The sequence below is a fragment of the Enoplosus armatus genome, chromosome 10 (assembly GCF_043641665.1).
Source record: "Enoplosus armatus isolate fEnoArm2 chromosome 10, fEnoArm2.hap1, whole genome shotgun sequence".
Taxonomy (NCBI): Eukaryota; Metazoa; Chordata; class Actinopteri; order Centrarchiformes; family Enoplosidae; genus Enoplosus; species Enoplosus armatus.
In genome coordinates this window covers 17,642,516-17,665,659 of record NC_092189.1, presented here as the reverse complement: position 1 = coordinate 17,665,659, position 23,144 = coordinate 17,642,516, and the positions used below count along the sequence as shown (strand labels likewise).

The window sequence follows — 23,144 nt, the reverse complement described above, 5'->3', positions numbered from 1 at the left end:
ATTGTATGCCTTCATTAGACAGTAGAGAGATTGAGATTGGCATGCAAGAAAGGTCCCGGTCCGACACGAACCCGCAAGGCTGCAATTTATGGCAGGTGCCTTGATCCCAAGGCCATCAGGATGCTCTAGGGAAAATCACTTGGAATAAAAATTTTGCTGGAAATATTGTGGCATTGATACTGTATTACAGGTGATCGTATAAACTCATGGCGTTACTCTCTGATGCTGCAACTATGGCACAGAATGGCTTGCAGAATGTCTGCTGTACTTTAATTGCCTCATCCAGTCCAGACTCAGTGAGGTAGCATGCCTTTGAGTCAATGTCCTTTCCCTCACCTTTACTCAGTGCTGTTACTCATTCCTAACCACCTGTCTTCCCAGTGTTACCAGGTGAGCCCTTGGCTGCAAATTCTGTTTTAATTTTGGATGGAAGAGGCTAGGCCTACTGACATGCAAAGAGGAACGGAAGTTACCTCCTACCAACAAGGTGATGTAGGATCAGTGGATCAGCTCTTCAGGAATATTATGTAGTGCTGTGGTGACACTTGCCTGAAAAACATTTTTCAAATTGATTATAGTGAATTCCGGGCAAATAATTGCTTTTCTTGCATCTCACTTATTATATCTTACATATACTCCAAATTCAAAAAAATCAACAACCTCTCTCTTGCTTTCTAGACAACCCTATTCCCTACTGTACACAAAAAACTTCAAGGAATCACTAGTTGACTACACCATGCATCTAGCCTATATTGGTCCTTTACCTAAACAGCTCATGTGATAATCATAGGCATCATGGCAGGAAGTTTCCCTACTTAGGCAGTAGGCACAACTCTTTAATCTCCTGTTGCTGCCTGGATCAACACACCCTTTTGCCACCACACTAATCCCATAAACCACCTTTGCTGATCTGACCTCTTGCATAACAGGGCTGGGATAGCCAACCCATGTTTCCCTCGGTGACCAAATAACTACAGGGGGCCAGCTATTTTTAGCCCAAGAGCACATGCTAAGGAGAGAAACTATCAGGAGATGATGGTGGGAAGAAGGAAGGTTTGGCAGTCACTCCTCAGTAATCCTCTATGCAACGCCAAGTGGATCATTAAAATAACAAGAGCTGTAATTTAAGATTTAGGGTTTGTGTAACATGAGTGAGAAAGTGCTAAGAGTAAGGTGAGAATAAGAGAGGGAAAACAGAGCAGAGAAAGTTGCTGTAACTTTGAAGACTGTGTCAGCCTTCTTCTTTGTTTCCTCTTCACTTGACATGGCATGAAATACTGTAGGCAGACGGGGGACCGGGGCAGGTTGCAACTGGGGCATATCCGGTAGGGGCTCTGGTTACAGTACCTCATGACACTGCGTTTTGTTGTTGTTGATGTTTCAAGCAGCCAGCTTCCCTCCCCTCCCTCCGTGCCTCAGAATGGCCCTTCTTTCCATTTTTAAACTCCAGGGTTTATCTGTAGTTGTGGAAGCTATGCTATGCCTGCCTTTACCTCATAACCCCTAACACTACTACTACTGCAGTGAAGGCCATCCAGCACCCACTGGATCACGTGCATGCAACTTGAGAGTCTGGGAAAACTGTTGACTTAAGAGTTTTACAGTAGTGCTGTCTTGGCAGTGCCGAGGGCACTAATCTAGACATATCAATTAAAACATGGATAGGGAAATGTGAGCCTCTGGAACCTTGATTCTTATAATTTCTCATCTTATAAGCAAGATGATCCCTGTAAAATCTGCTCCTGTATGTTTGCCAGCTATGTCAGTTTGTTTTCCAGCATATTTACCTCCATAGAAATTAAGGTCTCAAACATGAACTACTATAACTACAAAATGCCTGCAGTCATTTTGTAGTTACGTGGCTTTAAGTTAGGACTGCAAATAATGATGTTTTTTTAAATTACTTAATTGTTTGGCCCTTTCATAGATCAATCACAAGTTTGCAAAGTTAAATGATGTCTTGTCTTGTCTTGTTTTGTCTAACCAATAGTCCAAAACCAAAGATATTATACATGAGAAAGGGAAGCACCAAGTGTGGCCATTTGAGCAGCTGGAAGCTGAGAATGTGGAGCATTTTCTCATATTTTTTTAATGACAAATGACTGAAACAATTAATTGATTAGCAAAATAGTTGCTGATTTCTGTTGTTTGACTAGATAATCAATTAAGTAATTGTTGCTCTACTTTCAATATTGGCAATTGCAAATCTGGCTAAATTAATTACTTTTTTTCTTTAATTAACAACTGTCCACTACTATACTGTCAGGGTAGATTGTGCCAAATATTTGGTCAGATGTTTTAGGGATCATCAAAAGAAGACAGCCTTTCTGGGGCATAAAGAGGAAACCATGATTTTGTAAACTTACACCCTGTACATACACTCCAGTCCTTGTACATCTTTGTACATCTTTGCGGGTCACTCTCCTTTCAATAGAGAGATTCACTGGTGTGTTTCCTATTTGCCATCCTGTGCTGCAGTAAGCAGTTTCAAGCTAGAGGCTTGAGATATTCCCGCACCATCCCTAGACAACCCTTTTTCATGACGCAGCACTCGTCTCCAGCTTGGAAAGCATGCATGTTCACTGGAGTAACAGTACATGGTGTCAATCTGTGATGTTTTACACCTACTGAGGCAAAGTACTGCCTCTTGCCAATCAGAAAATAAAAATATTTGTGTGTGGTTTAAAAACAAAATAGGACAAAATGTGTTACATGCGTAAGCATCTCTGCAACCCACATACAGCCCTCATTGATGTGTTGATTTAACCAACATACAGCTCCATCCCACTTTGTTGAACTTGGTGGGAGCAGAGCAGTGCTGCCTCTTCCAGAGACGGATAGAAAAAGAGTGTTATCCATCCAAGAAGAAGGTTTTTGAAATTTTCAGCAGTGAATGTCGGCTTCTGTCAATTAAACATAACATGGACTATATTTGTAATATTTGAGTGAGTTAATGAGTTTTGTAAGCTGGTCTTTTATGCATTTGGTTTGGACTTGAACATAGTGGGACTGGGTTTCAGTTTTTTGGCTAAGCTCATATACTTTACTTGCACATTGCATCAATATGATACAGCATTGAAAATAAATATATATATTCAAAAATACAGTCGGATCAAGGCCTTGCATGGACAGTACCACTGTATTGTAGTTATCTGTCACCACACTGCTATCTACTCTTGCCAGCAGGATGTCACTCTCGACAGGAAATTCCCTGCTCTAATCATAACACATTTTTAGCAAGAATTGGAAGGTTCTCAGAGGCAATTCCTGAAGTGGGAAATGTCTCTTAAGTAATCAGGCTATGGACATTTACTGAATGCTTTGGGCGTATCAAAACCAGTTTTAACAAAGGCATTTAACTTAATTAACTTGCCAGGGTTTTGCTGTAATGGCAACACATTTGTATTATATATTATATACATATTAAAGTTGAGGAAGATGCTAGTCAAAATGTGGTGTATATCTAGCCACAAACAACTTGAGGAATATCAGAATTGTTGCATTCCTCCATAGATGTATGTTACTCTGAGTCAGGCTATTAACATAAAGTAGGTGATTTCCTGTATAATTATTATATAACAGGGTTTGTCTCAATGTTGGCATTTTACTGTGGAGGCGGTAATAAGAGATGTATTGTCAGTGATGTCATGTCGTTTGGCAAGCCCACTGTTATATTTTCCAAAGCACCTTCTCACTCGATTAAGATAATAATTTGATCATTACACTGCTATCAGATCATTGCTCCTGATCTGTGTATCATACAGATAATTACAAATGTCTCCTCGGTGCATTGTGTTGGCTACAGTGATTGTAGCCTACTACAATGACTAATACATTGTGTATTCCATCACGTATGCAATAAACACGGCGTTGTACACTTTTCAGTGCATGACATATTCTTCTTGAAAAGTATTACAATGAAAAATTTTACAATGCCAACTTCATCCATCACAGCACCAAAAATGTTTGTTGTTATTAATCTATCTGCGAAGATTACCAAAACATTGATATGTAGAAAAAACTTGTATAATATATATCCAAAGCATCAAGGTCACCTGCGGTCTCTATAGCTTTCACTCTGAGTGTTGAAATTACTGACTTGCCTTTTACAGACTCCAAAGAGTCCTTTGGGGATTTTTCGACACGCACCAACTCAAACACTTCAAAACACCTTTTCATCTTACTTTTGTTTGTGCTCAAGGCAGATTTAGTTTCTTATAGAATGTCTTTCCTCCCACGCTGCAGGATATGAAAAGACAGAGGACACATCAGAAAAGACATCCTTAGCTGACCAAGAAGACGCCCGACTGATACACCTCAACCAGCCGCAGTTCACCAAGTTTTGCAGCAATAGAGTCAGGTAAGGAGATGATGTGTTGAACACGATGGAAGGTATTTATGTACCGTATGGAGAATTTATAAGTTAAAATGGTTTGATTAAGAACTACAGTGTGTGATTATAATCAAAGTGTTATTATTTATTGAAAGCTAGTTGCATTAAGCTAATATTAAATGAGTCTTGCATTGTAACTAACAGGGAAATGTTGGTGCAAGCTCTCGTGCTGGCAACTGTAACCCCTTTTTTGGGTCTGCATGTAGTATTACCACTGCTTGGGTGGTAATCCATGTGAACTTAATACTTGGGTAACAAATCAAATGTTGAACATGTGAATTCTTGGTGGTTAATAAAAAATAGCGCAGCACCCCAGAGAAATGTGAGTTAATTTTATAATGATATATATTTTGATTTTAAATGTGAGTTAAGTTAATGACTGATGTTTTGAGATGGGCAGGGATTCCCAAACACATTTTGCCAGTCTGGTTAGGGCGGTTAAAAACTTTTTAAAACTTTTCTGTTTCCCAAGTGAATTGCTTTTGAAAACCTTTAAATATGTGGTACTATTATATCATTTTCTTTTCAAGTCTTGTTTGTTTTTGCTTTTGTGTTTGCAGTGTGTGGGTGGCAATTAGCTGTCACATGTCCACATGGTCTGCATTTGATTTGCAGCCCATGTAGTAAAGTTAGCGTGGTCCACATTTATAGTTTCACTAGATCCACCTTGGAGTACCACCCAAGCAGCTGTAATGCTAGATGGTTGTAGGTCTGTGGTGGTCTGTTTGTTACCCCCTTCAAAGTGAAATTCATAGATGCTTGTCATCTTGAACGCCTCTTCCTTACACATTAAACCATTCTTGCCTTTTTTGTGTGCTGGGAAACCAAATTGTGTCTGCTCTCAATACAGCCACAATGACACCTAGGAATGGAATTACACAATGGTCTGCTTCACTATGTCCACATGCCTCCAGATTTTGAGTCTGCATGGACAAAGCAGTAGTGAGTTTTCCTCACTAAGCTGAGGAAGCATCAAACTCAAAACAGTCCTGCCATCAGAAGAATAATCAAATATATCCTATGTGAGATTTACAACAGAAGATGAAGACAACTTATACTGCAGAGGTTTAATGTACAGCTGGAGCCTGTCTTTGCTAGCCACAACAGTCACACAAGGCTAACCTCTATCACTTACCATCCAGTATGTCCAGTGTAATTATGTAAGGTGAAGATGTTTTTCCCATGTCACTTAAAATTAAATTGAATCCTAGCTGCTTTAAAAACTCACACTTGAAGTCATATTCTCACAAGAATTTTGCTTTTTGTGTGAATTGCTGCTATTTTTGACTTGGTAATGGCAACCCCGAGGCCATCAGTGCTTTTCATGGTGACCTGCAGCATGACTTTCCACTTTGCCTTTAACCCTACATTAACCTTCAGAGTCTCAAGCAAAACAGTTGAATTAAAACATGCCTAGACTGTGTAGCTGCTACTTAAATGTCAGCCAGGGGGAAATGTCCTGATAGCAAACAATCTTGAAAAGTCAGTCAGAATCAATTTTAAGGGCCTTTTGAGCATATGTTGAGAAAATGCTGTCTTGAAGAGAAAACATTTAAGATACTTTGTAAACTCTGCCCCTCTCTGGTGTGACTGCAAAGGAGAAAGTAAATAGCGTACTGATCTGTGTTTAATTTCACCTTAAAAAGTCTTGTATTCAACCTTCTTAAAGTGCTTTTTGAATACATGCCCCATAGTTAAAACAGTGTACAGTGCTGTGGTTTTGATGTGTAGAGCCATTGCTGATGTGCAATAGAGACAGGGCTGCTCTACAGGTACCATGACAGCACCCTCAGCCATATGATATTTGATAACTACCTACAAGATTTGTATCAGTGGTGCCTTAGTCCAGATATATCCCTTTTTATCCTGTTGTTCCTCTTGGAGGAGTGCAGTGCTTTTAGCATTAAAGGTCAGGCTTGTTGGGTCAGGCCGTCCTCTGTCAAGGAATATTACTGTTAGCATTCCTGCTGCATGAGCAGCTTGAGATATGTATGTGCTTACATAGACAGGGCTATAAACTGAACAGGAATAATAAATGAAAAATGCAAGTGTGCTTATGGTTATGCCATTTGTTAAGTCAGCTTCATGTATTGACATGACAAATAACAGACGCAAGCAGCTAAGAAAATTGCAGAATATGTTCCGTCTTGTGTTTCCTTAAATTACTCAACTGTAAGAAAGTGGATGCTGATTCTACTGTTTTTTAGTTGTTTTCTTAAGCTCCTTTTATACTTAGTTAGGTGACACTGATGTGATGTTTTTTTAGTTTTACTTTTAGTTTGGTTATTAATTATTAACAGACCCAGGTCAATGAGCATTTGCAATCAAGACGTAGCATTATTAACCTGTTTGGAGTACCAGATGGGTGATGGTGTAATTATTTTTGCATTAGTGAAGTTTAGCTGATATGGCCTTTGCTGTGAAAGAGCACCTCTGCATATTTTTTAAATAAAATTTTTGTGACCTTACCGGAGGCGGTCATTAATTCAGAGGGCGCCCTCTCTGAAAAAAAGATGCTGATGCTGTTAAAACACAAACACTATGGTCAAAAGAAGGCTGATAAAATTATCAAGAATAATATTCAACTGATCTGAATATCATAGCGAGAGTATGACTATAGCTGTCCACCTCCCAGTTTAATCAGATTTAGTATCACTTGGCTTAGATAAGACGACATTCAATTAAATACTGATATGGTACATAACATACCAGTTTTATTGATATATGAATTAACAGGCTATAAAAATTACAACAGACTATTTTCTGAGCACACAGTGAACTGGGTGCCAGCTTGCATGTTAATGCATTTTCAAGCTGCATTTAATGCATCCAAGTTGTGTGTCTTGTCAAATGATTTCTGAGGTTTAAGTGCTACTGCATTATTTGAACAGTGAAGTACACAGATCACTTGGCTTTTGTTGAGTTCTTCTTTGTCCTTGCAGTTTTTGAATTCCAAATTCATTCCAACATTCGCCTCAAGCCTTGAAGGCACATCAGGCTTTAGGCTGCTCTAAAGATCTAATTTGTTCAAGAGGATTGGTAGCTGTCTCAAAGTGACCTGTGGAGACACTTACAGGAGCAGGGTCTGTGATAAATGGTGAATCTAATCTTACAAGCAGACAGAAAGCCCTCACAGGTTTCTTGCTTTCACTCGCTCCCATTCTCCCCCTGCAGCATCACTACAGAATATGTCACTGCTCTGTGCTCACATGTGACTCCTGCATCACAACACCCTGCTGTCACTATTACGCATGAGGATTGCTGTGTATTGTTTGTTCAGCTGAACCGGTTTCTTGCTGGTCTGGTTGTAATGTAAAGGTGCTTAATTGCTGAGATACTGAAAACTTCTCCTATGGCAAACAGGAGTGGCTGTACAAACAATTTTATTGTTGTGTATTCATGAAATGCTGATGTTGTATGTCTTACTCCCTTAATTTGCCTTACTCACCTAACCACATGAACTACACAGTTCACTAAGTGGTATTTATACTTATACATATATACTTTCTCAACTTATTGGGTGGCTTTTCAAATCATTGTGAACAAATTAGAGCTTCTCATTTCAACGGCAAACTGTAATTATATACTAAATTGTGCACATGACACACACCAGACGATAAAGTTTACCATCACAGTGAACTGGTGAGTTGCAGTACTACTTCTATGCAATGTTGCAAATATAATAACAGAAGGTTACTTATCTGTAAAGGTTACTGGTCCAACCAGTTATGCGACTTTATGCAAGTTCTGTGTGCAGACACTATCTAACCGCCTGTCACACCATACAATCACCACATAGAAATTCTGTGTATATTTTGTTGCATTAACCCACAAAGAAGATATAAACGACATTCTGATTCCTATAAGGCTTCAACAAATGAACTTCCCGAATTGACTGTGATTGTATAAGCTTCAGTGGGTAGCTGACGGCCTGGTTGATTTGATTATCTCTTTTGTGGTTGAATATATGGTGCTAACACCTCCTGGCCTCCAGCTGGCAGAGATATGACAGCATACCGCATATAAGAAAATATGCTTACTTTGAATGAAATGTCAATATAACAAAAATATTGATTAGCCTCTAAAATAAATGGAAACGCCATATGTTAGTGCTAAGTAAGTGCTAATACTAGATTATTGTGAAATGCATATACTTTTAATCTAAAATGATTCCCAAACTAAAACTATGTTGCGGCATTGAAACAACTTGTTTTTTTATCCTACAGTTGAGCTGGAAGAATGAATAAATGATCTTTGTTTAAAAGTAACACATAGATTTGTGGACAGGCAGGGAGGTTTCACGCTTATTTACTGTGATAGTCTTCATCTGGCAACAGCTGGTAAACATTTGTGGCCCCTGGAGTCCACCATGGCCCATGGATTGGTCATGACCCAGTCATTTAAACAACATGATCTGCTGTCATTACCAATCAAGGAGGTTTTGCAAGTCATGGTGCAGAACATCCTCATCACCTGTTTGCTCTCCTGCAGGTTTGCTGCTCTCTCTTTGTGTGTTAACTTCACTTGTGGAATTATGGAGGAAAAAAACTGCATTTAAAGCCACCTATAACTGTTTAAATCTCATGGCGAAAGATTGGTGTTTCATGTGGTTTTTGGATGTTTGACTGTTTAGATGTGAGCTGTCAATAAAAGGTGATTTAAAAAATGAAGACTATCCACCAAAACGTTCAATGCCATGTCAAATGTTCAGTTGACAGTTGTTTGATTTACACAAATCACTTATAAGACAAACCAAAATAGACATTCATAGTGACTTCCTGTAATGTCAAACCTTTCTACTGTGGTGGAAATGTTGATAGATGGGGTTAAAAGTGATTATCTGTGCTGCATGGCTATAATCTGTGAGTATCTGTGAGTGAGTGGAGGAAGCTCTTCCCTCATATCATATCCTCTGGGCACTGCCAGGAAATAAAATGTAAGATCCATAATGATCCATTAAGCAGAGTGTTAAATGAGCTCTTTATCTTGCCCTGTCTCAGTGGAGAAAGTAATACAGTGTACAGGAGTAACTAGAGAGTAGGACATGGCATGCTTTACAGTACCGCCCCATGAGATCAGAAATAAGGACGGAGTGAAGAAACCAAAGTGATGAACAGAAAGAGAAGGATGATCTCAAGGACAAGATGACAAATGTATTGAAAGAGAGAAGTGACAAAGCCAGGGCCTTTAGGCTAAACCTGCGGGATAGACTGAGGCAGTAACCATGCATTAGCACAACCCGGCACTATCTGTCTAATACCCAGTGGGGTCACTCGTACTTAATATGAATGGGCTCATGGTATTGTTATTGGCTTTGGATGATGTATGGCAAAGTATTTCACAACAGGCAGTAGACTACTGTACTTAAATGGTGACCGTAAAATGATCCATTCAGATCTACATCAGAATTAATAGGGAAAAGAAAACCAGATCATCTACTTTGTTTCCGCTAGTTTTTCTGAGGTTTTCTATTGGAAATTAGATTAAATAGCCTTGGAGGAGTATGCATTATGTCACTACACACAAAAAGACACACACACTGTATCTTTTTTTGGCTTTAATATTAATCAGCCAAACACATCCACTGGTATTTCTTGGCATTTGTACGTTTCACTCAACTTTTCCATTGGCCTTTCAGTTTCTAATGGCAAACTTCGAACTTCCTTGTTCCTTGTTCCTCCTGCACTACAATGATAAACACACATTTCATGATATCTAACAACCTAGGATAAGCAATCAAGCCTGAATGGAATCGATCAGACCTGGGGTAGGTCAGAAGTTGTTCTTTCAGTCATATAATCCAAGAAAGAGAGGTTCAGATGGAAACCTTGTACACTTTTTTTAAACATGGCTCAGTAAATCTCTGTCAAACTCTGTAGTTTTTACAGGTGACTCAGAGACCATGACTTTTTGTCTTTTCACAGAAAATGAACTAACCAGACTAGACTAAAGACTTTGCTGAATGAAACAAAGCTGGTCCTTTCTTGACCCTTTTCTGACAAGGCTCTTCGTCAGGCTCCTCCGTGAGGCTGGTATTACATTGTACTGCTGTCAGAACAATGCCTTGCTCTTACTCACTTTTGTTCTCACTCTGTCCCTCTCACTCACCATGGACAACTTCACTGTACCAGGCAGCCAGGATGACAGTGAATGTAAAACTCTTTTTCTTTATAAACTCAATTCAATTCTGGGCCATTTTCCCATAACTTTACATTGTGCTTGTGGACGTGCTGAAAGTGAAAAATGCTGGAAATGTTCTTGTCAGATATGACTCAGGCTAACAGGAATGAAACGGTGATATCACTAATGTTAACCCCCATATGCTCAGCTCCCTTTAGATGAGTTGGAGGCTATATTCTCTGATATTGTGCTTGTATATGTGTGACGGTTTTCTGTGCGCGTGAGTAAGCAAGGCATTGCCAGTGGCTTGGCATACATCATAGCATATACAGTATGTTCTCCCAAAGTGGCTGTTCTGACTGCCCCTTTAACGCAGCTGTAAATCAGACTGACTCTAGCACTGTTGAGGGCTCCACCAGCCTCGATATACCACCATCACCATCACCATCAACCCCCCACCCCCCCCTCCAACCCCACTGCAGCACAGGCAACATAGCTCACGTCTGCCAGGAGCTCTTTACACCCACACACTGCCAGCTCCCTTCTTCCTCCCTATTATTCTTTAAGATCATCAAGTCCACTGGTCTCTGCCATTCATCAGTCTCACACATAAACACAGACGCACCTGTCACAGCAACAGAAAGGACTCTCTTGAATGAATTGGTTATTTAAAATATATTTGAATAACTAGGTTAGACAATATGTGAACCAGGTGATTTTCAGATTGTATGCATCGATAGCATAAAAAACACTGCTCAGATTTTGAGAACTAACCATTTGTCTCTCTCTGTTTTGTCTCCCTCTCTCTTGCTCCCTCCTCCTCCCATGGCCTTGTTTGCTGCTTGATGCGGTCTTCAGCACAGCCAAATATAATGTCCTCACCTTCCTTCCCCGGTTCCTCTACTCACAGTTCAGGAGGGCAGCCAATGCCTTCTTTCTCTTCATTGCACTCTTGCAGGTAAGATGCTGCAGTTTCTGTGCTTCTGTGTTATAGATTTAAATAAAATCATAACTGGCAAACTACCTTATTAATGTTAAATCACTGCTCTTCTCAGCTCCAATCTTTGCTGCGTTCCCATCAGTGTGCGAGAGGTCTTTTTTTTACTGTTTGTCATGACCTAGACACTATTTCCAAAGGTCATGTCTGTAATTTCATATACACATAGACAAGCTAACTCACACAAACAAACACACACACACACACACACACACACACACACACACACACACACACACACACACACACACACACACACACAGTACTTTATATAGCCTGATAATGAATAATACATGTAATACTATGTGTCTCCTTTAAAAGCAAACTAGATTTGCCTGCAGGCTCAACACACTATACTGCATATTACATGCCTTGGAAATGCATGGGGTGCCGTGGATGACTGTTTTCGTCCTTCAGTGTACCCCTACCACCATACTGCAGTAAAGAAACTACACTGTCTGATGTGAAGCCACAAGTAGAAAAGCAGTGGTGATGAGAAAATCTTTAGCATTACATTTGTTAAAGAAATAAGTTTCTCCAGGGCAGAGAGTTTCAGTGTCCAGCTGATTTGATTACAGCCCAGCAGCAACCTCTGATCTTAGCAGCAACACTGGCACTGTTTTGATTGATAAATACCAGCAGAACAAAGATTTTGCAGTGGTTTGCCTGTATACTGTAGGTCAACATTAGTCCCTTTTAAGAACACTTAAAGCCTCAACGACCAACCATTACTACCTGATTCAAAGTAGCCCAAAATCCATGTCTCAGGTGTTCAAAGCTTCGCAGAAAAGATTACATAATGAGAACTCAGATTCTGTCTTTGCCTATATTCATGCTGATAGACTACCCTTCGTTAATGAGAGCTTTGAGGATGGGAAAGGGCTCTATCCAGTGACCTTGAAGTAGCTGCTTTGAAAAGCAGCCAGTGTGAATCTTCATTACCTGCCCTGTCGATGCTGCGACCTTGAATAAAACATCTATGCAGATGAGGGGGAGAGAGATCCATTTCGTTCAACTTTCCTTCGAGCAGTGTAACAGTAACTGTCTCTTGCAGCCCTCGCTTGGCTTTAATTACGCTGGCATTTGACTGTTAATTTTGAGAGACTTGAAATAGCCAAACAATTAAACATTCAGTGATAAGGAGAACATTATAATAGTACTAAGAAGGTTGTTTGTGCTGAATATACCTCCTTTAAGTTTATTTTTGAGTTGAGTCGATCAAATGCAGGTTACAAATTTTTAGATGGTGGTGGTGATTCATAGGTCTGGAACCAGGTAACCGAAGAATAGCCTTTTGACACAATTGATGACACCATCAACTGCATGTGTAAAATATGCCTGATTCTTAATTTAAAACCATGTCAAACGTGCAAATGAGCTGACAAGACCATGCATTTAATTCAGGTCAAAAACAGTGTGCGGTAAAGGGCAAAATGTTTCTGTTGGCCACTGTCATCCTCTTTCATTTTCCCTTATTGTGTCTCTTTTAGCAAATCCCAGATGTGTCTCCCACTGGTCGCTGGACCACACTGGTGCCGCTGCTCTTCATCCTGGTGGTGGCTGCTGTCAAGGAGATCATTGAAGATCTGGTAAGACAAACCTGGAATATTATTTGAAACTAGTCCAAGACTAGTTTCACCCTGTCACAAGCTCTCTTTTTCAGTGAGAAAGAGAAGGAAGGAGGAAGACCTTGTATTACTCAAAGTATTTTCAGATTAGTTTTGAACTGGTTGAATATATACAGTATAGCGTAGGATGTTGCTGTTTTAAAAGAGATATTACCTGAGAGCCATCATCTGGCCTAGAAAAACATCATTACTGCAGGAATGAAGACATGCACACATCAGCTAGACCCTGATTAAAGAAATCGCACAGTCAGCAAGTATAAAAAGACGATCAACAAACTTTTGAAGGCCCAATTTGCATTTGGTATAAAGCAACATTTGCATCAGTGATCACATCATGGTCCTCAATGAATGCAGACAGCATGGACACATTCACCATATGGAGTAGAGGGTGGTAAAAAGTGTGATGGCCACACTTTGTGCCTTCAATGTTTGCACAAGTTTAATGCTCAATTTTGTCCCTGTATGCCATTAATATACTGTATCACTAAATGCAGTTAACAATACCTAACCAGGGTTTTACCTGGATATTTTTTAGACCAAGGTGGCAAAGGCTGGAGAACGTGCATGCTATGCACAGTTTGCACAGGCACCTTCAGAGTGCCGCGTGCTTTGGATTGGTTGAACAGATTAAATGGGAATTTCTGCTTTCTAAAATGATCTATCAAGTACTGGCGCTCAAAAAAAAAAAAGCTTTCATTATTGCCTCCACACTCGAGTGCCACATGTAATGTGCGCGCTTGGTATAAGCGCATCAAAGCAATTCCTGATAAAAGACACATTAGTTTTGGCGTAGAGAAAAAACAACTTTATTGGTAAGGTAGATCAATAGTTGAACTGATGCACCTTAACTGAGAGTGTGGGCTTTTGTTTAGTCTTGTACTGTACAGTATGTCCTCTGAGGGCTGAACTGTGGAGCAGAGAGGAGTTGATGTTTATACGACCACAGCAGGATACTCCCCAACATATAGACGCACCATCATACAAAGACATGTATACACACACACACACACACACACACGCTCTCTCTCTCTCTCACACACACACACACACACACACACACACACACACACACACACACACACACACACACACACTCACTTCAGAGGCCACAGCTGTGCCTACTGCACCCACAGTACTAATTCAGTCAATTAACCTAGATACTGAATGCTCATGCACAAAGGCAGTTAGTTCTAACAAAACAAAACAACTGTCTGCCCTCGAGCAAGTCTGAACTGTTGAACAGATGCTTATGCAATTTATTTTGTATGAAAGGTTGATTTCAGTATTATTTTGTTTTGGTCAAAGCTTTTTATTGAATGCAGTCTTGTTTGCTGGGAAGTTAAAGGCTTCAAAATATGTTTACTCTGTAATTCACTCAAGTCCATCTGAACTAAGTGAGGGAATGTTCCATTCTACTGTATTGCAGTGACCCTGCAATGCGATCCTCTATGCAGGTCCCAGTGGACAGATACTATTAGCTTCTATCTCGTGCTGAAGGGACCAGCGTAGCACTTTTCCTCTCGGCCTGTTGTGAAAAACATGGGAAGGGAGTGGTGATGACTCTGTCTTTATTGCTGAAGGTCACCTGCACACACGTCTGTTTCCTGTGCTGCGCTGTCCCTCACAAGTTGACCTGACAGGGCAACATCGACCCCTAACTTCATGAATCATGCACTATGGACACACACTGTACAGCACGGATCTTACCTTGTTGCTGACTGTCTCTGCTGCAGCAAAATCAGGATATTAGTTCTGAGTAGTTCAACCATCTTTCAGACCTAAAATTTTACAAACAGAAACATTATACTGAATCACGAGTTGTAGAGTATTTCACAATAGTGTGTGGTGCCCTTTTACAGTTTCATTATTACTCTGTTGAGTAAGAAAACAGCAGTTGAATGAAAGAAAGTTATGTGGTTAAACCTCCTTCACTGCTGCTTGCTGTCTCACTAGGTTTATGTTGAAGCCATATTAGCAGGGTAATCAAGGTAACATTGCAGATGCCCCCCCCCCACCCCCATGGCTGAAGTCTACAGAGGCCTGATACTGCAGTACTTACGCATAACCTGAATGCTACTCGCCCTCTGCTGCACTGTGATTACACACATCACATACATACAGTACATCAAGAGACAGAGAGAGAATATGAGAAGCGTGAAAGGCAGGAAAAGTTGTGGAGTAACGGATATTAATACAGTTTAATTCCTACTACATGTCTATGAACAGAGGAGGGTCTGTACAGCCAGCCTCTTCAGCATGTTGCAGGGATATTAAAACAAATCAGATTCAACTGGAGCCTGAAAAAGAAGTGGTGGAGTGGACAGCGAGAGAGGAAAAGAGTGGAAGTGTAAGAAACAGAATATAAAATCAGAGAGAGATGGATTTCAAAGAGTGGATGGAACAAAAGGGCAAGAGAAAACAAAGCCTTTAGAACAGATTCAGTTTATTTGATGCTTTAAAATGGTTGCTGTTCAGAGGAACTATATACTATAGGCTTTAATATGACTGGGTAATAGCAGCTGTAGCACGAGACAGATGTTTTTGAGACTGTAAGGAGTTTGCAGGTCATTGGAGAAATCTGACCACGGAGAGTGAGTACCTCACCTCCTTTAGCAGCTGTGTACGATACAGCCCACTTCACCTTCAGCTGCTCTGGTTTCTCAGTGAGCAGCTAAAAGACTGAAATGTACAGTGTGCCAAATTACACAAATTATCTTAAAATTGAATTAGAATTAGACTAAATTAGAATGTATCTTCAAAGTAAACAGATTAATAGCAGGGATGTGAGTGGTTGTGTCCTCTCCTCACTAATCTAGTACAGCGCACTTTGTTTTTAGCAGCTACATTTTAAAACACAGTGATTATTTATATGAGACGGACTCAGCAACACATTATTACTCAGCGTGATGCTAGTTGACAAGCTGTCCCTTGGAATCAGCTGTTGAAGTCACAGTTGATTGCATGACTGTTCAGTAGACAAGAGGGACATGAGAGGAAGTAATACTGTTGATTAGTATTTCGACGTGGTCTCATATAGGATAGTTAGTTTAGTTTGTGTGTAGACGCAGCTTTAATATAAAATACAGTCTTTGCTGCTTGATTGAGAGTTAAGGATCACAAGACCATTTTCTATGCAGTATTTGGTAGATACACTCAACAAAAGGAGACATGTAGTCAAACATTTATTCATATTTCATGCCAACGTAAATTTCCATAATTCATTAATTATATAATCTACAACAGGTGACCAAACTGAAAGAGCTGACTATTTATCATATTGTTTTTTTCATTCCAGTTGTTGACACATGTGATCGATGACCAGCATTGGACAAAGGCATTACTCGAATACCATGCTGCACAATATATATAATATGAATCTGTGCATTGCGAAGGTTGTGTAGTCCTAGTGAGAATATTCTGTTTATGTGAATATAGTAAGGCTGTATTAAGGCTCAGTGTCAGCCTCTTCAGGCCATAAAATCAGTGGAGTTGAGGCTCTTGTAACCCAGAGTAGTTAGTCTCTTTATGATTAGTTAGTTTAGTTAGTTTAGTTTTCTGCCTTGTTTGTTTGTAATACCTATCACAGTGATTTCTAACTCAGGGATAGTTCTCTTCCTGGGCTTTACCTGGAGAATTTTCTCTAGTTTGGTTTGGATCGTTACTTTTTAATGAGAATATATGTGAATATTGTTCTTTCTGTCCTTACAGAAACGTCACAATGCTGACAGTGTCGTCAACAAAAAGGAATGTCAAGGTATTGAAAACCATTTCTTCCTCAGGTTTTTGAATAGGAAAGCCAATGTGTCGTTGGTTTTCTAGAGAAAATACTACTGTGTGTGATGTAGAAGTATTTACTTTGCCAACAAGCAAGTGGGCCTCAATATAAACCTAATTATCTGCATTGCAACATTAATGCAGGTTTGTCGTGTTTTGTAACAACTCTCTCTCCGTCTCTTATTCTTGTTTTCTTTGTCTTGTTTACTTCCTCTTTCTCTCCTACTGTAACTTCCCCCACCTCTCTGATTACTCACCACAGTATTGAGGAATGGTGCCTGGGAGATTGTGCACTGGGAGAAGGTATGTACCCACAATGTGTCACTAATGGTCATTTTCACCAGTTTTATCTTGTGCTGAAATGATTCATTCTACCATCTATTGTGTTGTTGTCAGGGTCACACATACTGTATGCACACACGCACACACACACACACACACACACACTGGACTGTTTGATAATTGGTAATACTGCCTCATCCATTAGAGGGAACATTCAGCGTAGTAGGGCTATAATATAATATAAGCTGGATCTTTCTTCCTGCACTTGGGGATGTGAGACAGACAAGAAATAAGAAGTGTTTTATTACATGAAGTATTTGTTAATTTCTTCTTGAGAGCTCAATTAACAGCAGGGGATGTAGTTTCTGTGTAAACATGTTGCTGTCTCAACTCCTCGGATGATAATTGGGCATTCGTATTATTACAGCAACAGAAATGTAATATATGAAGATGAATACAAAATAGACAAATAGACCAACAGATAGATGTAGAGGAAAATTACGTCACATATTTAAGACACAACACATGCCATAACAGCATGCAAAAATAAAACGAAATGTATTAGGTAGTGCATACCAGATGCTGAAGGATGGGGTTTAGGAGGACGCATGATCAGATTAAATTGAACTTCATTGACTATTAATATACCCTCTCTGCATCATAACTAAGATATTCACTAACAAAATATTTGATTCATGCTTTGACTTGGTTCCTGCAGTGACAAAATCACTGTGTTTCTTGCTGGTATGTGAATGTCCCTCCCTTTTCATGCACATAGAAACCCTGTCTAAAAACGCTAGCTTTAAATAATTGATGCTTTTTACATCTTCATCATGCATATTGTAAAAGCGGCTTCTATCTCAATTTTCGGTTTGGTCTCCAAAGTTCGTTCAACTAGTAACTCTTTCAGGGATGCTTGAATAAGGTCAAAGTGATAACTTTGTAAAATGTGTTGCCTAGTCTTTATGTACTCACATAGTAATTGTGATATGTTACATGATTTTGAAACAGGTTATTTTTCTTTGTGACAAAATTAATTATAATGGCCTTCTATTTAAATTTTGAATCGTGTATTCAGCATTTGCGTTATTGCTGTCATTGATAATAATTAATTTTTAATTAAATACTTTTTAATAATTAATTTTTTTAATTTATGGCATAAGTGACAGGATTACAACAGAGCTTTTGTGCAGCCATGAGGAGCTTGTTGTTGTATGAAATGCATGAAAGTCGTGGCTCTTATTTTTGTTTTTATGCTTGAAAATAAATATAATATAAATAAATTTTTGTCTTCTGAAGCTGTTGAATGAATATGAATATGCAGAGTGGTTGCACCTGTTATGCAAAGTTCAGCAGTAATAGAAAGAGGACTCCAGCTGTTTCTTCAGTGTGTCTCATCAGTATTGTGCTTTGTTTACTGCTTTATTAATGTACTTAACTTGTTATGCTGTTTTATAGGCAGTGCACAGCAGTAACCAGTTTATTTTCACAGGTTGAGGTTGGCGATATTATTAGAGTAAATGGCAGTGATTTCGTTCCTGCGGATGCTGCCATTTTATCGTCCAGGTATAGGAGTCCACCCTGCTGTCAGACTGTGGGGAACTTCTCCCTTCTTTCTTCCTGTTGCTCTCCCTCCACTCTCCCTAAAGAAGTGATGGTTATATAATACATCAAGCCAATATTGTCAATATGGCTTAAAATCCTGTATTTGAAAATCATAATTTTAATTTTTTTTTAGTGATACATAAGTTTAAGAGTCCAGTAAAGCAATGTGATGCTATGTATCTTGTTGTGACAACCATCATTTCTCTAGGTGGGACAGTGGCAATGGGAGTTTGGATTAGATTTGGATCATGTCAGCATAAAGCTACCTTCCTCATTCACCTTTCCAAAAAAACATTTGGACCTGCTATGGATGGGGAAAATTGTATTTAGATTTCTCTAAAATACAGACTGAACATTGTGTTTTCAAAAACCTTTTCTACTTCCCACATCACACAAAACTTAAAACCTCTGAGCAACTTTATCATCAACTTCGCCACATCATGTTTTTCTAAATGGTTTTGTGAAAAGGTGAACAGATGACCGACCATACCCTCTGATCATAGTGCCCTTCTCATCTCCCAAAAACTGAAACAGTTGTCTCTCTCCCCTTCTGTGTTTTCTGTTCGTCTTGTGTTTCATTTTTCTCATCCTCTCCTCTCCTGCTCCCTGTGCGAACAACTGCCACACCTCCTCTCTCTCGCCCCCTGCTGGTGTGTGGTTGGCAATTTCAGGTGGCTGTTGGGGAAGTAGTCAGAGCTGCAAATGGGGACCACCTTCCGGCCGACCTCGTCATACTGTCGTCCAGGTCAGGAAACCAGCGGTGGGAGAGATAAGGGCTGTGTGTGTAAACTGAGACGAGACATTTTAGCTCTTCTCTCACTTCGGACACAAATGAAAAGTGTTTTAATTTATACACGTGAGGAAGGAAGAGGCCTGTGATTATTCTGGCAACAACCACTTATTGGAGTGCCACAGTCAATAAACACCATGTTCCTTTCCCTTTTTCTACTCTCCCTCTACATTGTGGTTTGGCAACCATATTATTGTCAATGCATACAGTCATTTTATTATGTTGTATTTTGTTTTACACTGTGTACAACATATACAGTAAACCCTTTTCAGTGTTTGGCTGAAACTTGTAGCATCGCTCAGAGTGAATGGAGACATAGTATTGCAGCACAGGAGCACATGCTCCTTCTCTTTTTGGGTGTGAATACATTTTCCATGTTCTTGCCCTTGCATGGCTTGTATGGCATCCTGACTGCAGCAATTTCATTTGGTGTGACAATTTGCATGCAGTCACATCCCAAGATGCTAAGTTGAAAAGCATCTTGGAATTACAGTTTTGCTAACTTTCCACAACATGTTCCTGCCGTTTGAGCAGGACCCAAGTGTAGTTCAGTATTAAAGCAGTATTTTGCTGTTTTATGAACAGAACCTAGTTTTAGAATTCACTTCCTGGCCATCGCAGCAGACTTCTGCTCATTTCCATGAAACAGAGCTTTCATTTGATGGCTAATAGCAGCCGATTCCAAACCTCTCATTGATTGTGGTTGGGCTTTTGATTTTCCCTTCCACCCTGTGTGTGTTTGAACTAGTCTTCGGTATGAATAAATCACTCTATTAAAAGAGTAGCTAACCAGTGACCCAGCTCACCTTAAGCACCGGCATGCTCTAACTCTCTGTCCCTGTGCCCAGAGTCTGTCAGACGCTCATTTGTCTGCTCTGTTTGTTGTGCTCGGCATGCCTCCTTGCTCAAATCACCCTTTTCTGGTGTTTTCTCTCTCTCCACTCTCTGTCCCTTTTAAGTGTATTTTAGCTTTTCTTAGACAGTTAAACTCGGGTGTAGCAGCAAACAAAGATGTTCTTAAGGATATTTACCGTACATTAAATGGGTAACTGCCACTCAGTAAAACTTTGACTCGGTTTTATATTCCTGAGTGGCCTTTAGGCTGGCACCCAGCATCTTTGTTTGCAGTGATTTAGTCTCATATAATTGTTCTGTTGTAGACCCTTTTTTAAAAATTAGATGTAGTTTATAAATAATTGAGACGGATTAGAGATTTACATTGAAAGTGATCAATTATTATTGGGAAATAAAAAGAACCATTTTGCTTATTGGTATACAATATTATTTGAAATTATAATCATATAAAATAATGAACAGCTAAGGTTGGATATTTAGAAATATATGATTAAATAGTTGTTTACTGTTGTTATATTATAATACCTCTCCAAGTGTCTGTATCCTCTCATTCCACAACAGTGAACCACAGGGAATGTGCTACATTGAAACATCTAACTTGGATGGAGAGACAAACCTTAAAATCAGACAGGTGATTGTCTTTTTTATTCTTTCTTTATACAAGTTCATACAGTGACAAGAGGAATCTCCTGTAAGTTTGCAACACAAATTGCTGAAAAATAAAAACATGGCTGTAATGCTGCTGTAACTACATCAACAGGGTCTCCAAGTGACTGCAGACATAAAGGACATCGACAGCCTGATGCGTCTCTCTGGGCGGATGGAGTGTGAGAGCCCTAACCGCCATCTGTATGAGTTTGTTGGGAACATCCGCCTGGATGGCCACAGGTGGGCTCAGTTTCAGCACTCCATGCCTGGCTCTCTGCCCCTCCTTACCAACTCAATAGCCCACTAGCCAGGAGCAGAGCCAGTGTCAGTGCATTATGAGGTTTTAGGGATTATTTAATCATTATTCTGATTAAATAAAAGCACCTGCTTCAGTGATATTAAATTACACATTTGTTTGGAGGCTTTGCCATTGTAAGGAAAATGCATTATCTTCTGTGTGCCTGCTTTTATGATATCATGGCTTGATTCCAGGAGTTTGGGACAATAAAGCTCTCCTGACTAAGCATTGTTACCAGGGGCTATACTTGGCTTTTGGTGGGTTTATAGTTTGATGGGCAGTATTTTCATATTGATAGAAATCTTTTCACAAGTAAAGACTTTTCTCCATTATTCACTTTTACCAGCATTCAACTTAAGACATCAGATCGTAAATGCTTGGATGCTTGTTAGTTTAATCACCATAGTTACAACTTGTGTAAGACCCAAACTGTAATTTCTACTGTACGAAGTGCATGTATATATTATAGTTCAACTTTGCAACTGATTAGAAAAAGTTGCCAATTTTACTACTGGCTCTGTTTATAAATATCATTTACAGCATCACAAAATACTAATTACCTAGTGTGTGTTGTTGTTTAAAGAATGTGTGACTTGTCACGATAGATTACTTAGTGTTGTGTTATTGGTTATTGGTAGTACTGGCACAGTTATCAATGGAGGAAGGAATCAGAAAGGTTTATGTTAAATCAGTGATTGTATGTAAGGTCAACACTCATTGATTTAGGGTGATATTGGAAGACTTTTAACAAAAAATTGATCATCTTGTAAAAGACCTTGTTAGCCTTATTATTATTCTGTAGGGAAAGTATGAAGAATGTACTCAAGTGATGTGTCTTACTACAGTACAGTACCACTGGGTCCAGACCAGATCTTACTGAGAGGAGCCCAGCTGAGGAACACTCAGTGGGTGCATGGTGTGGTGGTCTACACTGGACATGACACGAAGCTCATGCAGGTAAAGTATATTTGCAAAGTATTTGGAGGGTATTATTTGTTTATTATTTTTGTGTTTTCATTTTGGTATTTTACAACTAAATCTGTTTAAGCAACAAATAGCATACAGTACTTAAATCATGTCAGACTTCATGTGACCTTATGTATGTCACAAAACATTATTATGTTTTAATATTAGATTTATATCTTCAGACATTTCATGCTCCTAAGCAACTTGGTTAAGTTACCCTGAACATGTTTTATGTTGCTGTTGTTTTTGAAGCACAGAAAGGGAACATCACCATTGACCTTTTTGACAACTGTCTTGTCCTGTGTTACCCAGAATTCCACTCGGCCTCCTCTGAAGCTGTCCAATGTGGAGCGGATCACCAACTTTCAGATCCTTGTGCTGTTTGGCTGCCTGCTGGCCATCTCTCTGGTCTGCTCTATTGGCCAAACCATCTGGAAGTACCAGTACGGCAATGATGCCTGGTACATGGATCTCAACTGTAAGAGTCCCAACAGCCCACGCTGCTCCTCTTATTCCACATATTTTGTCTCACTTGTCCATATCAGCTTATTTCTTTGTCATTTTAAGTTCCTAAATGCTGGTATGTGTTGTGTCGTTTTTATGTTGCCTCAGTTAAACTATGTTTCGCATTACAAGTGAAATATGTGGCAATGTGGGAATAAGTGAATTCCCTGTTAACTGAGAAAAGACAGCTGTGACATGCATAAATGTGTTGTGACTGAGTTTGAGTGAAAAAGAAATGGTTGAATATCACTGCGCTGCTGTACTTTTTTGTTCCTTTCTAATGT

At 39.5% G+C, this 23,144-nt stretch overlaps 1 protein-coding gene across 2 annotated transcripts in view; it reads left to right on the top strand.

Moving 5' to 3' along the window:
* atp8a1 (ATPase phospholipid transporting 8A1) overlaps positions 1–23,144 on the top strand; it is a 96,863-nt gene that overhangs the window by 11,106 nt on the left and 62,613 nt on the right. The window contains exons 2-11 of one of the 2 annotated variants that reach the window (XM_070912739.1): positions 4,246–4,360; positions 11,372–11,471; positions 13,001–13,099; positions 16,847–16,892; positions 17,175–17,215; positions 19,471–19,544; positions 21,006–21,075; positions 21,205–21,332; positions 22,236–22,347; positions 22,669–22,834. In XM_070912739.1, coding sequence (XP_070768840.1) covers positions 4,246–4,360; positions 11,372–11,471; positions 13,001–13,099; positions 16,847–16,892; positions 17,175–17,215; positions 19,471–19,544; positions 21,006–21,075; positions 21,205–21,332; positions 22,236–22,347; positions 22,669–22,834 — 951 coding nt within the window. Of the gene's footprint in view, positions 1–4,245; positions 4,361–11,371; positions 11,472–13,000; positions 13,100–16,846; positions 16,893–17,174; positions 17,216–19,470; positions 19,545–21,005; positions 21,076–21,204; positions 21,333–22,235; positions 22,348–22,668; positions 22,835–23,144 lie in introns of those variants that run through there. The other variant, XM_070912740.1, reaches the window with a different exon arrangement.